Source organism: Cricetulus griseus, chromosome 4 (assembly GCF_003668045.3).
Source record: "Cricetulus griseus strain 17A/GY chromosome 4, alternate assembly CriGri-PICRH-1.0, whole genome shotgun sequence".
NCBI classification, from domain to species: domain Eukaryota; kingdom Metazoa; phylum Chordata; class Mammalia; order Rodentia; family Cricetidae; genus Cricetulus; species Cricetulus griseus.
The window spans coordinates 176,287,832-176,302,238 of NC_048597.1; the positions used below are offsets into that span (position 1 = coordinate 176,287,832).

Genomic DNA, 14,407 nt, shown 5'->3' on the forward strand with positions numbered 1-14,407 from the left:
ACCACATAGTCCCAGCACCAGCAGGGCACACAGTTCATGGGCCACATGCTGGTTGTTCCCACTTCTCCCATGTGAACTAGGACCTTGAAACAGAGGCTTAGATTGTATACCTATCTTTCTCCCCGCTCAGACAATATATATGTTTATCTGAGGCATGGAGTGCACACAGAATATGTGTATTAGTCTTGTGCTATTGGCAGTATGAATGCTTGCATACACACACACACACACACACACTACACACACACACACTCTTTTACTAAGAATAGTCCTCAGAGTATCTGCAAGGAGAGGTGGAGCCAGCCATGCCCCTCCCATGCTAGCCTCCTCCCATCCCTGCTTCCTTCACAGTCCACAAATGCATTCTCAGTACCTAGAAAGGTATCCCAATAACCAGTAGGATCATTCTCAGATATCTAGAGACAGGTCTTTTTGCTATTTATAAATGCCAAAAGTCTTTTGTTGTTTGTTTTCGAGACAGGGACTCAAGTAGCCCAGGTTGGCCTTGTGTAGCTAAAAGTAACTTTGAAGTCCCAGTTCTCCTGTCTCTACTTGCCAAGTGCTGGGATTACAGGTGTGTACCACCATGCTTGGTTTATGTAGTACTGGGTATATGTTAAGCATGCTAGACAAGCACTCTACCAACTGAACTGTATATATGCCTTGCTCTGAAATGTCAGTGTTTGAGATAAACCACTAATGATGAAATCTTGGAGTATGGTTAAAGCTACTCAAAATCAGTGCTCGCCCAGGAAGACTCAGGCCCACTCAGGCCTTGCAGGGAAGCCTCATTCTGGCCCATATGACCTGCAGTTCTGCCAAAATGGACCTTCTGTAGCTAGAAGCAGCCCTTGCTCCTCAGGTGGCAAGCACAGCACCAGGGCTCAGGACAGGAGCAGGGAGAGGGATGAGCCAGGAATGTGGAGCAAGCTACTGCATAAAGCCCTCCCACTCACGTAAAGGCCAGGGAGATAGGATAGATGCTGAAGGCATCCTGAGTCAGCATCAGCATCTGCACCAGGAGCCATCAGCACAGGAGCACTTCCTGCTCTAGTGGAGTGTCTGACACATACCAGGGGTTAAAAAAAAAAAAAAAATTCCCTGGCTGAGACTATAGCTCAGTTGACAGAATGCTTGCCTAGCACAAATCAAGCCCTCAGTTTCATTCCCAGCACCGCATGAACTGGAGGTAGGAGGGCCTTGCAGGGAAGCCTCATTCTGGCCCATATGACCTGCAATTCTGCCAAAATGGACCTTCTGTAGCTAGAAGCAGCCCTTGCTCCTCAGGTGGCAAGCACAGCACCAGGGCTCAGGACAGGACTCAGGACAGGAGCAGGGAGAGGGATGAGCCAGGAATGTGGAGCAAGCTACTGCATAAATCCAAGGCTAGCCTGAACTACAGAGAGAGTTGGAAGACAGACTGGACTACAGGAGACACTGACTTAAAACAACACCCCCCAACATCCTAAATGTCTGCATTACATCAGTGTATATGTACTGACCACAGACTCCAGCTGAGGCACTGGGCTGGAGTAAGGTTAGCAGGGCCAAGCGCTTCCTACTCAGCCTTCACACCTCATGTTCCTACTAGGTAATGAGAGATCACTGGAGTTGTAAGTGATTAATCCATTACCACTGTAGTAAGTGCCACAAGAAAGAGGCACTTGCTCTGTAAGGGGAAAAGCACAGCAGGTTAAAGGACATGGGAGCTGAAAGGGACTGTACGTCACATTCAGTCTGTCCTGATGGTTAGCAGGACCCAGGGCACTCAGCAGCCTTGGGTGGGCTGAATAGATTGTGGGTGAGGCCAAGTGTTTTTGGCCTCACTACAACCCATGAACCCTGAATGAAAAGTCCAGGGTCTTTCTCTCTGGATTTATCCCATCTCCTCCTCCAGCAAAAGTACATGTGGATAAATGCCAGGCGGGCATGACAGTCTTCCTGTGATTCCATACCCAGAGGAAGCCAGCTAGCAAAAAAACAAAAAACTAACTATATCTGTGAGCTCCAGGAGAGAGACCCTGCCTCAGTGAATAAGGTGGACGAGTGATAAGACATGATTCCTGACGATCTCTGGCTTCCACATGCATGTGTACATACATGCATGCACCACACACATGTGTGCAAAAGACATGCATGTACACATGCACATCATAGACATATATGAAAAATGGGGGGGTTACATGTGGGCCAGGGCAGTTTCTCTGGTTGCTGTTTCCTGGCATCCCTCTGCTAAACTCTGATAGGCAAGTAGGTGCACAAGCCTCCTTAGCCTGCATATAAAGAACACAGTTCCACCCCACTTATTCTGCCTCCCACCCACTGAGTGTATTAAGGGGACCCAGAGATGAACTTTCACAGTTTCCTCCTCCATATCAGGGAGGAACAAACCCCTTCTGTCCTCTTTCTCCTTCCCATGCCCAAAACACTCATTAACCTCTTGACCATTTCGAAGAGAAGGGATATTTGGCATAAGAGACCCAGCTGTTGATTAATTTTCCCAAACAGAGCCAAACTACAAAGCAGCATATTGCAAGGGAGAAAAAGTCAATAAGCAGCAATTGAAACAGATTTCATAGACCATATAAGTCATTAGGCACCAGGGTCTGGGCCTGCTCAGCTCACTTGTACAGGGAGGCAGGCGGAAGGAGAGGCTTCAGTCTATCAGGGGCAGCAATGAGGTTTCCATGCCACCAGCAGTTCTCTTAGATCGACTTCAGGATGTTAACAGCCCATTCTGCATCTATAAACAGGCTTTGGAGAGGAGGAAGTTCACAGCCTCCTCCCACAGCAGAATGAAGAGGCCTGGTGGAGTACTGGAAAGCAGCCGGCTGTGGGAGCCAGGAACAAGATCCTGTAGGTGGAGTCTTCTCCTTTCCAGAAGTGCTGGTGTGTTAAAGAGATAGAATAGCGCCAGGTATTAGTGGCACACGCCTTTAATCCCAGCACTTGGGAGGCAGAGGTAGGCATATCTCTGTGAGTTCGAGACCAGCCTGGTCTACAAGAGCTAGTTCCAGGACAGGCTCCAAAGTTACACAGAGAAACCCCATCTGGAAAAAACCAAGAGAGAGAGACAGAGAGAGAGAGAGGATAGCAAAACACATGGGCACCAGTGCATCTGGGCCAAGACATGGGCACATCTTTGATGTCCTATGGTTCTTAGGCAGTGAATGCACTGGGTAAACAGAGAGGGAGAGTCACCTGAAAGGAGCAGCCTTGTGCTGTCACGCACAGCAATGTGAGGAGTTCTACCAGAAAGCTTGGGATTCTTAACCACAGCAGAGAATTTTAGGCCAGTCAGTGTTAATAGGGGATGGAGCTTATTTTTGAGAAGGATTTAGTATAGATTAAGCATGAGCATGAAAGGGAAGTGAGACAAAAGACCATTACTGGAGATGTCCGGGTCAGAGTGTGGGCCCAGGCAGTTCTAACAGCTAGTTCCTGTCACCCATTCGCAGTGGGCCAATTAAACAGATAGGTGATAATGGAAACCAGAAAAGGAGGTCTAGTCAATGGGGTCATATGGCCACAAAAAGCCCAGTGACACCCCACTCTCACCATCACATCTGTCTTGGGGTTTTGACATGAGGTTCACATTAGAAGGCTGAAGACATACATAACTAAGCAGTCATGCTCAAGGTATAGGGTTCCCTCATCATATCTGTGCTTCAGCCTTTCCCATTGGCAGTTCCATTGACAGAGCTGTGTGAGATTTCCTACAGGGACACAAGGTCCCCCTCTGGCCAACACCTGGCCTCAGCCTTTTCCTTCTCTCAGCATGAGATTCCTAGGGAAATTCCAACTTCCCATTAACAAAATTCCAAAACAGTCTGATGGCAAAAAGGAGGACACAAATGTCTCCGTAACATACCATCATTACTGCAAGGATAGCTGCAGGACCCTAAGAGGCCAGTGCACAACCACATGTGGGACTGCAGTTCTTAGAAAGGGTCTTGTAATTCATTTCATTATTATTGTCTATGTCTGAGTGCAATTGCACGTGCCACAGTGCATGTGTGGAGGTCAGAGGACAACTTTGTGGAGTCGCTTCCCTCCTTAAACATTCATGTGGGTTACAGATGGGCCTGCAAAACAAGTGCTTTTACCTGCTGAGACATCCCCTGGGTATGGGCTTCTTAAGAGAAACTCTCCCTTAAGCATCTTTGCATCTTTGTAGTCACTTATATGGTTTGGGTGACTTCTGAAGTTGCACTGTTCAAAGGGTTTTAAGAAACTTTGGATTTTATTTTTAAAGATTTATTGTGTGTACAGTGTTTTGCCTGCATATATGTCTGCACACTAGGACACCAGATCAGATCTCATTATAAATGGTTGTGAGCACCATGTGGTTGCTGGGAATTGAACTCAGAACCTCTGGATGAGCAGGCAATGCTCTTAATCTCTGAGCCATTTTTCCAGTCCCTAAACCTGGGATTTTTGTTGTTGTTGTTGTTGTTGTTGTTGTTGTTGGTGGTGGTGGTGGTGGTGGTGGTGGTGGTGATGGTAGTTATTTGGATTTTGTTCTTCAGTGGATAAGACCATAGAGTTCCCCTGAAAAGCTCTCTAGAGGAATGCAGGCTGATAATATAAAAACGGCACAAGGATTGAAAGAGTCAGTATTATACTAGGTCACAAGGATGTTAAGACATGCTTTTACCATAAATGAGCTGGTCTTGTTTGTGAGATTTCTAGAAAGTTTCAGTGTTTGTGAGTTTGGAGAATTGCATGATTATTTTCTAACTTGATATATATTATAGAAAACAAATTTTGTATGGTCAGCAAGAAAGTAGAGGTAACAAAAACATGGTACTTTTCTGTCACTTTTTAACAATTGATTTATCTTTATTTTATGTGCATTGGTGTTTTGCCATGGGTGTCAGGTTCCCTGGAACTGGAATTTCAGGCAGCTGTGAGCTGCCATGTGGTTGCTGGGAATTGAACCCAGGTTCTTTGGAAGAGTAGTCAATGCTCTTAACCACCGAGCCATCTCTCCAGCCCCTCTTCTTGCACTCTGTTGGGCTTTCTTTCTCCTACTCATTCAAAGGATAATTGATTAGTTCTTGATGGGATACAGTCCATCATGGTGGGGTGATTTGGGCCATTACATGACTTTCTCATGTAACTACTTTTGTGTCTTGGGAAGAATAGGAAGCAGTTTGTGTCTTTGAGGAGTGTTGAGAATTAAAGGAGAACTGTGATCCTGAGAGAGAGCACTCAAAAGCCATTGTCAGTGCCATCAGACTTCTCTGAGGCACCAACAAATGGGGTGGACTGTCTCTCAATGCACTGTGCTGGTGAGAATTACAGCAGGTTGAAATCTCACTTGGCACTGGCCTGTGACCTCAGTGAGCTGGAGGTGGAGGCAGAAGGTCCAAGGTCATCCTCGGCTACACTGCCTTTGAGGCTAGCCTGTAACTCAAGAGACCCTGTCTCTCACCCCCACCCTTCCGACTCCCACCCCCCTCACTCCCCCATAGTTCAACTGATAGGAGGTACCAGGTTACAAGCTGTGTGGCTGAGACCTAATGCAGAGAGACTTTGCCCACACTAGAGCTCTGGGGTGGAGACTGAAACCCTCCCCCAACTGGAGATTGCTGCAGGAATCCTCACCTGTGTGTTGGCCTAAACCAGCACCTGCCTCCAACTGAAATCATAGAGCCAACAGTACCTCTGGGGGGACGGGGGACCCTAGAGGAGGATCAGTTTCCTGCTTATTTATTTCTGGTTGTTGGCTGACTCTGTTTGTATGACTGCTGGGTAAGGTCTCCATTCTTGCAGGCTGAGTAAAGCTCAGCCAAGAGGCCACCATCTTCATTGTGGGAGGCTTTAGAGTATGTCTCTGACCTACCCCCTAATCACTTGATTTAAGGACTCCATGATCCAAGTACCTTAGTTTCCTTGTTTCAAGGTACTTTGTCACACCTGCAGAGTTCCTTTTGCCATGTGACAGAAGGGGCCAGGCAGGGTGGTACATGCTTTTAACACCCCACCCCCAACCCCAACTCTTGGGCAGAAGCAAGCAGATCTCTGTGAGTTTTGAGCGCAGCCCTGACTATGCAGTGAGGCCCTATCTCAAAGAAAAGAATACATGCTGGGAATGAGAGCATGGGCACAGGGAGGGACACTACAATGCCTACATAGCTACCCACCCAGAATGGGAACACCTCTCATCTCACGCCCAGGCCCTCTTTGTGTAGGGAGAGGTGTGTGCGGTTCCCTGCACTTCAGGGACCTACGGTCCCAACTGCTCATCTGTATGTAGCTGTAGCAATGGCGGCACCTGTTCCCCTGTGGATGGCTCCTGCACCTGTCAAGAGGGTAAGTTTCCCTTCAGCTCTGTGCCCAGGCTCAGGTGTGCCAACAACTGAGGGTCTCAGGTGGGCTGTTCAAGCCCACTCACTACTCAGGGTCAAAGAGTCTGTGTAAGTCAGATTGCAACCAGGGAGAGCCACAGCTGGAACCAGAGACTAGGAGTGTAGGAGGGTCTCCTTCTGGGTTTGGAATTTCTGGGAGCATGGAGAGAAGGTGAGCTACATGGGCTGCAGGGACAGAATGGGGAGACTGAGTTCCCTGAGCCTGGATGAGGGACTTACCTGGTTGAAGCTAAAAGGGCTTTGTAGAGGTGCTAATGGTCCATAGAGACACAGCCACTGTCAAAGGCCTGGCCCATGATGGGTATGTTGGTAGACACCTGTAATCCCAGCACTTGGGATGCAGATGTAGGAGAAACTGTAGTTCTGAGTTAGCCTGGGCTACATAAAGAAGTGTCTTCTGAAAAAACCTAAGGAAGGTCCAGCCCAAGGCAGGGAGAGAAAAGGGTGCACCTGGTTCCTTTCCCATTCTGGTCTTGGGCTGGGTCTCCCTCAGGAGGCACAGCTGGGAAGCAGGGGTCTGCATTCCTCAGGGGTAGCCTCTGGCTTGGCTCGAGCGACACACTTCAGAATGGGGATGTACTGCTGAACCCTGTCCATGACCTGGGGAGGGGGATACCCCAAAGGCCAGTCCCCTGGCCCAGTGGGTCCATCTCCAGGCAGCAGAAATTGTGTGAACCCTGTGTCAGGGAGGGAAATTTAGGCAACCATGGTGACAGGACTGCTGCCTGTGGAGCTGGGGAAGTGGACAGAAAGTCATGCTGGGCATGGCTAGGTGATACCTTTTGCCCTCTTCCCAGGATGGCAGGGCCCGGACTGCTCCCTGCCATGTCCCAGTGGGACGTGGGGCCTGAACTGCAATGAGACTTGTGTCTGTGCCAATGGTGCAGCCTGCAGCCCCTCTGACGGCTCCTGTGCCTGCACCCCAGGCTGGCTGGGGGACTCCTGTGAACTGCCCTGTCCAGTGAGTACCCACCTTGGCCCTTTGTGCACTCTCCTGGCGGGGGGGGGGGGGCTGTGCAGTCCATGGAGAAGAGCTGAGTCAGGAAGTGTTAGCCTCTGTATGGCCTCTTCCTATCCTGGGCCTCAACCCTACCATCTATAAAAGTGGCCACTCAGATAGAAATGTTTTCCCATTGCTGCTCTTGGAAAGCAGAGCAGATTGACAGGCAGCTACAGAATCCACCCCACCAAGGCACCCTCGGTCCTCCCAAACCAACAGAATGGCTATTTCTAGGTAATATTTGAGTTTCAGTCTGGTCACTGTAACTACTAGGGATGTGGTTACTGTAACTACTAGGGATGAGGCATGGAACCAAGCCATTCAGCAGCAATCTCAACTCAAGCCCTGAGCCTCAGGCTGCTAGACCAACTGGTAGGAGACTGAACGTGGGTGGGCTTTCTCCTGCCTCTTCTAGTGTGTTTCTCCAGCTGCTTCCCATCTTGAAAGTGAGACTGGGTGAAGCCATTCCAGAATACTGGTATGAGAAGAGAGCGGAGCACTTAAGACCTTGTGGGCATACTTCCTTCCCCAGTGACAAGAGTAGGCTATGCTCATTCCATGTGTGGGACAGGTGTGTCAACAATTAATAAAGTAGGTTTTCTTTTGTGAGATAGGGTATCTTGAACTCATGGCACTCTTTCTGCCTCCACCTCCTAACTGCTGGGGTTACAGGCAACATTTCCCCCCACTATGCCTATCAACAACAAAGTGAATTTTAATCTACAATTTGAGTGACCACCTGGAGGCTATAATGAAGGACCGGGCAGGGTCTTCATCACTTCCCTCTCTCCTATTCCTATTGATACGGCCAGACGATCATTTAGAGTGCTCTTTTCACAGCCCTGTTGGTCCCCAGTCACAAAGCATCATGCCTGTGGCCTAGTCCCGTCTCTGGATCCCCGAAGAGCTGATGGAAGTGTGGGACCTCTAGGAGCCTGGGTGTGATCATTTTCTCTCCCTCATCCCCACAGGATGGCACGTTTGGGCTGAACTGTAGTGAGCATTGTGATTGCAGCCACGCCGACGGCTGTGACCCTGTCACAGGCCACTGCTGCTGCCTGGCAGGATGGACAGGTAACCTCTTCCCTGCCACTGCCCAGGCCCTGTGAAGCCAGGCTCTTGGTTTTCCCTCCCTCCTCATGACTGTTCATCTACCATTTGCTTCTGCCCCTCCCCTTCACCTGCTCCCTTTCACCTGCTCCCGGTATGGAGATATTTATTAAAAACATAATGTTGAGGCTTTGTTTTCAGGGCGACACATTTCAAGGCTGACAGGTACCTGACACTTCACAACCTCAGTCCTTACATCTACCCCATTATATAGGAGGAACCCTGCCACTTGTCTCCAGCCATTGATACTATGGGTCCATCTCTCAGCTGGCCTACCTTCACCACCATCTTGCCCAGGTGAATCCATTCTGCACATAGTGAGTAGAGGGAACCTCCAACCCAGTCTTTCACTGCTGTGGCTTGATGGAACTGATGGAAAATCTGAGATCCTGGCCAGATGAGGTGGCGCACACTTATAAACCCAGCGCTCAGGAAAGAGAGGCAGAAGGATCAGAAGTTCAAGGTCATCCTTGGCAACATAGCAAGTTTAAGGCTAGCCTGGGCTACATGAGACCTTGTCTTGGGGAAAAAATTATAACAAAAAATGCAGAATTGTTGTCAGAATGCCTCACCCCCTGTGATGTGGACCTGCCCAGCTTCTCTTTTCTGCCCTATTTCCATCACTCAGTCATTCCACACGCCTGGGCCAAAGTAAACTTTCTTTATGTTATTAAAATAGGTCTTACTGTGTAGCTGTGTCTAACCTGGAATTTACTATTTAGCCCAGTCTGACTTTGAATTCCCTGCATCCTCTCCTACCTCAGTCTTCCAAGTGCAGGGAGTGGTTTATAGGCAAGCACCACCATGCCCATGACCACTGTCCTGACTCCTCACCTCTGCACCTGCCCTCCCCTTGATATCTCTCCATCTTGTTCAGGAAATCCATTTTCTCTTCTTCATTTAAAAAGCACACCTCCAGCCCTGATAACTCTTTCCCCTAGGCCAGATTTCAAGTTGAAGGTTGTCTATGATTACCTTCCTGGGACTAAAGAGCCCGTTCATGAATTCTGGTGACCCAGGTCCTTCCTCTGTAGCACTCACCAAAGGGACCCTGGGCTCTAATTTGAGTGGCTGTTTATATAGCAGCCCTAAGAAGGCATCTCCCTTACTCAACTCACCCCTGAACCTACTATGTGCCACTATGAGAAAAGAAAACTAGGTTGCTAAGAACAGAACCCCAGCCAGACTGCCTGGGCTTGTGAACTTCAGCAAGTCCTCTCCTTAACATGGCCTAAAAGTCTCCACCTATAAAGCATAGACAACTGGAATCCTCGCAAGGAACCTTGGGACCACTTTGAAATTTCAGTGAAGGGTACTGTCAAACACTCAGCACCTGGCATACAGTAGCCAGTGACATAAATCACAGTACAGGGAGCTATCAGGAGCAGTGCACATGTCAGTGTCCCCTGCTGATGATCCCACTGCTTTCCAGCTGTGGAAATGCTCAGTATTCATTTTGCAGAGTTCTGTCCACTTTCATTCTGGCAGCCAAAGGCAGGGACAGTCATGGCATGTCAGGTTGAGGTTCCCCTGCCCTGCCAGCTACCCCTCAGTGTGGACCAAGGGTCCAGCCTTCTCATTGTTCCCCTACTCTGCCAGCTCCCGCCAAGTGGAAATCTACTTGAAATTTTCATTGCCTTAATTTTGACAGAGCTGATCTGATTTTAATGACATCCACTTTAATGATGATGCTTACAAATGGGCAATCTCAGCAAGCCTCCACTGGCTCCAAAACCCATTTCTCCAAAGGTGGTCCAGAGGCTTCTCAAACAGGTGACTGATGTCCTGAGATGTGTCACGCAGAAGGCCAGTAAAGGCAGGAGGAGGAGCAGAAACTGGGCCTCCCATACAGTGAACACCCCTCCCCTTCCTCCCCAGAAAACTCTGTTCATCTCCCCATCTGACTTGGGCTTATACTCTGCCCTCTCATGACAGTTTCTATCTTATTTACTTGCCTTGAACATAATAGGTGCTCACAAAAGTGCTTCTTGAAGTCCATTGAAAAAGTAATCCTGTAACCACATATGGCGAGCTTAGAGGTTATCTGCTCTGACTCTTATACTAGAGTTAAGGAGGTGTTAGGATATTAGTATCAACAGGAGGGGAAGTCAGTTTTGGGAGAGCGCATTCACTTAGTGGGTAAGTTATTTGTTTGTATGCTTTTGAGATAGGATCTCATGTAGCAAGGTTGGCTCAAACTTGCTATGTAGCTAAGGATGACTTTGAACTCCTGAATCTTCAGCATTACAAAGACATCCCAGGTGATGGCAGCAGCAACTAGGTCAGCAGGGATGACTTTCAGGAAGCCATTGCCCCCTTCTTGTTCCTAGCAGGGGAGGTAGGAGCTGGATGTTAAAACAGCTATAACAGGTAGGTACAGATGTTTGGACCTCTGGGCAAAGAAGTAGGAAGGCTTCCCAGAGAAGGGCTTGTTGCTGTGTGACTGTTGGCTTTGAGTACGGGTTCTTCACTCTACCCATTAGTACATGGAGAAGGGGTTCCTGAAAACTCCTCCTCCAGGTAGGAAGGGAGAGTTTGTTTTCATTTTCCAGAGAGAGAGAATGAGGCTATGAATAAGAATATGAAATACACATGTGTGCATGTGTGGGCACATATGTGGGGAGGATGCATGTGTCTGCATATGCACACAAAGGCCTGGGATTGATGTCAGGGATTATCCCCAATTTCTCTTCCACCTTATTCACTGAGACAGGGTCTCTCAAACCAGAGCTCACCCATGTGACTAGTCTCACTAGCCAGTTTGATTCGGGGCATCTAGTCTCTACCTTCTGAAGCTGGAACAAGTTACAGATGGTTGTGAGCCATCGTGTGGATGTTGGGAATCATATCTGGGTGCTTTTAACCTCTGAGCCATCTCTCCAGCCCCACACTGTATTCGGTATTATAAGTTGTCTCCACATGACATAAAGGATGTAGGAAAGGCTGTAACTTGGTAGAATGCTCACCTGGCATGCGCAGAGCCCTGGGTTTCATTCCCAGCACTGCACAAAACCAGGCATGGTGATGCATGCCAGCAATCCTAGCAGTGGGGAGGTGGAAACAGGAGCATCAGAACTTCAAGGTCATCCTTGGCCCCATAGTGAGTTCAAGGCCATCCTTGAACTGCATGAAAGTATCTAGGAGGCTGCATAGATTATATATCTATATATCTATATATCTATATATCTATATCTATATCTATCTATCTATATAATATATATATATAATATATATATATATATATATATATATATATATATATTTGGATATTGGTTTCTTTCATGAATACAGAGGGTCAACCACAACCACAAAGGGGAAACTGGAAGAGATACCCAAAATATTTAAATAGCATCTTAGTTCCCTTTCCCAAGCTTCAGTCAGTCTACAATTGCTCCATTCCCTGGTTTGCCTCTTAATCCCTTGAAACTCCACAGGAGAGACTGTATCAGCAAGGGGGTAGGGAGATGACACACATTCTCAATGGGCAAGCTCTCCCCGGGAGAAGCCACTCCCCCAGGGAGTGATACCTGAAACCTCCCATCACCCCTGACAAGGTCAAAACACAAGGCAGGACACAGGTCATCCCCAGCAGTGAGTGAGGAGGCCAGCAACACCCTTCCCCCAGCTCCCCACACTGCCTGGCTCACCCCGTGTTTCTTCCCTCTCCTGCAGGTGGGTCTACTGAGTCTCACTCCCTCCAAATTGGTCCCGCTGCTCTCCTTCACTTAGGCTTAACTGTTCACTGGGTCTTCTTCCCTCCTGTTGCTCTTTCTCACAGTCCCTGTGCTTATAACAAGGCAGACATGACTTTTAAACTAATCCTGCACTACCCAGAGCCTCTGAAGCTCACCTTCCAAAGACTGCCTAGTCTCCTGGGTCTGGTCCAATCACTTAACACATGAATGTCAGAATGGGAGCCACTCTGCCTGGTTGGAACCCTCACCCTGGCTTTTTAAAATTCCTTCTTAGCCTCCAGGCTGAAATCAGCCCAGTTCAAATATGCTTTGAGCTCAAGGGGACTGCAAATCTGTAGACTGCAGATCTCCCTCTTATTGAGATATTCCATCCATTTCCCCCTAAGTTGCTGTATGTCAAGTGGAGGGTCATTTATCAGCATGTTTGGGGTACAGCTAACATTTTTTGTTTCTTTTATACGTGTGTATATGTAATATAAAATGTGTGTATATATGTATACATATTTTCTTTTGAGAAAGGGTCTCATGTAGCCCTGGCCAGCCTTGAACTTTCTACATAGCTGAAGATGACCTTGCATGTTTTTTAAATTAAAAATAATTTTGAGGGCAGGTGGTGGTGGCGTACACCTTTAATCCTAGCACTTGGGAGGCAGATGCAGGCAGATCTCTGTGAATTTGAAGCTAGTCTGGTCTGCAGAGCAAGTTCCAGGACAGGCTCCAAAGCTACAGAGAAACCCTGTCTGAAAAAAAAAAAAAAAAAAAAAATATATATATATATATATATATATATATATATATTACAACACACACACACATATATATATATATATATATATATATATATATATAGAGAGAGAGAGAGAGAGAGAGAGAGAGAGAGATCATGAATGAATGTCTATGTATGATAGAGCTGGGGTTGTGTGTGCCACAGTGGCGGTCAGAGGACAACTCTGGAGTCAGTTCTGTCCTTCTATTTTCATGTGAATTTCAGACATGGAACTCAGTTTACCAGGCTTTTGCACCAAGAATCTTTACTTGAGCTGAGCCATCTCACTGGCCCAATATGCTCTTGATGCCAGCTCAGCTGTGAAGATGGAGGCAGCCTTCTTTATCTGGTGCTGCCATCTCCTTTCTTGCTGGGCTCATCAAGCCTGTCATGGATCTGCCATTGTGCTGTGTTCAATTCTAAGCTATCCTGCCTTATTTTGTCATCTGCTCTCTGCTCCTAGGACTGCCTTGGCCTGGTCAGTTCTTTTGTCTTTGAGGACTCTGGAAGGGCATCACTTCCTCTCAGAAGCCCTCCCCACCGCCCCACCTCCACTGGGTTTCTCTCCATCTTCCTCCTGCCCTCCCCCTTCCCACTGATCTGCCTTTGTGTCTGGTCTACAGGCATCCGCTGTGACAGCACATGCCCTCCAGGTCGCTGGGGCCCCAACTGTTCAGTGTCCTGCAGCTGTGAGAATGGAGGCTCCTGTTCCCCAGAGGATGGGAGCTGCGAGTGTGCCCCTGGCTTCCGAGGACCCTTATGTCAGAGAAGTAAGGCTAGGTCCCCAGCCCAAGGCTTTCTGATTTCCCATCCACTCAGACCCTCCCAGTCAGAAGTAGTGCTGGCCTGTGGAAGGCTGGCTTTTGGCAGCCAGTTTCCTCTTCTCACTCCATTCTATGCCTTCCTCCTCTATACTGGCTGCTCTGCTCCCAAGTTCAGGGCCCAGTCTCTCAGTAGAATCAGGAGTAGCCCTCAGTTCCTCTCTTCAAAAGGTATGAGCCTCCAGGTGTGGGGATCCTACACTCCCCATTTTCAAGAAGACTCTCGTCACTGGGATGGGGGACCAGAGAGGTGGCTATCCAGCTATTCCCTACAAACTTCTAACCACTGTCTTTCCCCAACACCCTCAGTCTGCCCACCAGGGTTCTATGGCCACGGCTGCACCCAGTCTTGTCCCCTCTGCGTGCACAGCAGCGGGCCCTGCCACCATGTCAGTGGCATCTGTGAATGCCTGCCAGGATTCTCTGGAGCCTTGTGCAACCAAGGTACACTCAACTGGTGGGAAGGCCAGGGCAGGGAACAAAGGGGCAGAAAACAGGAAGGGTTCAGGGACTCACTTCTTACACTGCTGGGAACTGAGCAGCACATATGTGAAATGAGAAAAAGTCACTATGCTGCTGCTGAAGGGAAAAACTCAAAGAGGTTAAATGTCATGTCTATGGTCTCACAGCTAGCAAGTGGC

General features: G+C 48.3%; 1 protein-coding gene across 1 annotated transcript in view; it reads left to right on the forward strand.

The window, feature by feature from the left end:
- The window catches only part of Megf11 (multiple EGF like domains 11), a 205,989-nt gene that overhangs the window by 169,615 nt on the left and 21,967 nt on the right, over positions 1-14,407 (forward strand). Inside the window, exons 9-13 of the mRNA XM_035444222.1 lie at positions 6,198-6,318; positions 7,172-7,335; positions 8,346-8,448; positions 13,569-13,715; positions 14,076-14,210. Coding sequence (XP_035300113.1) covers positions 6,198-6,318; positions 7,172-7,335; positions 8,346-8,448; positions 13,569-13,715; positions 14,076-14,210 — 670 coding nt within the window. The remainder of the gene's footprint in view (positions 1-6,197; positions 6,319-7,171; positions 7,336-8,345; positions 8,449-13,568; positions 13,716-14,075; positions 14,211-14,407) is intronic.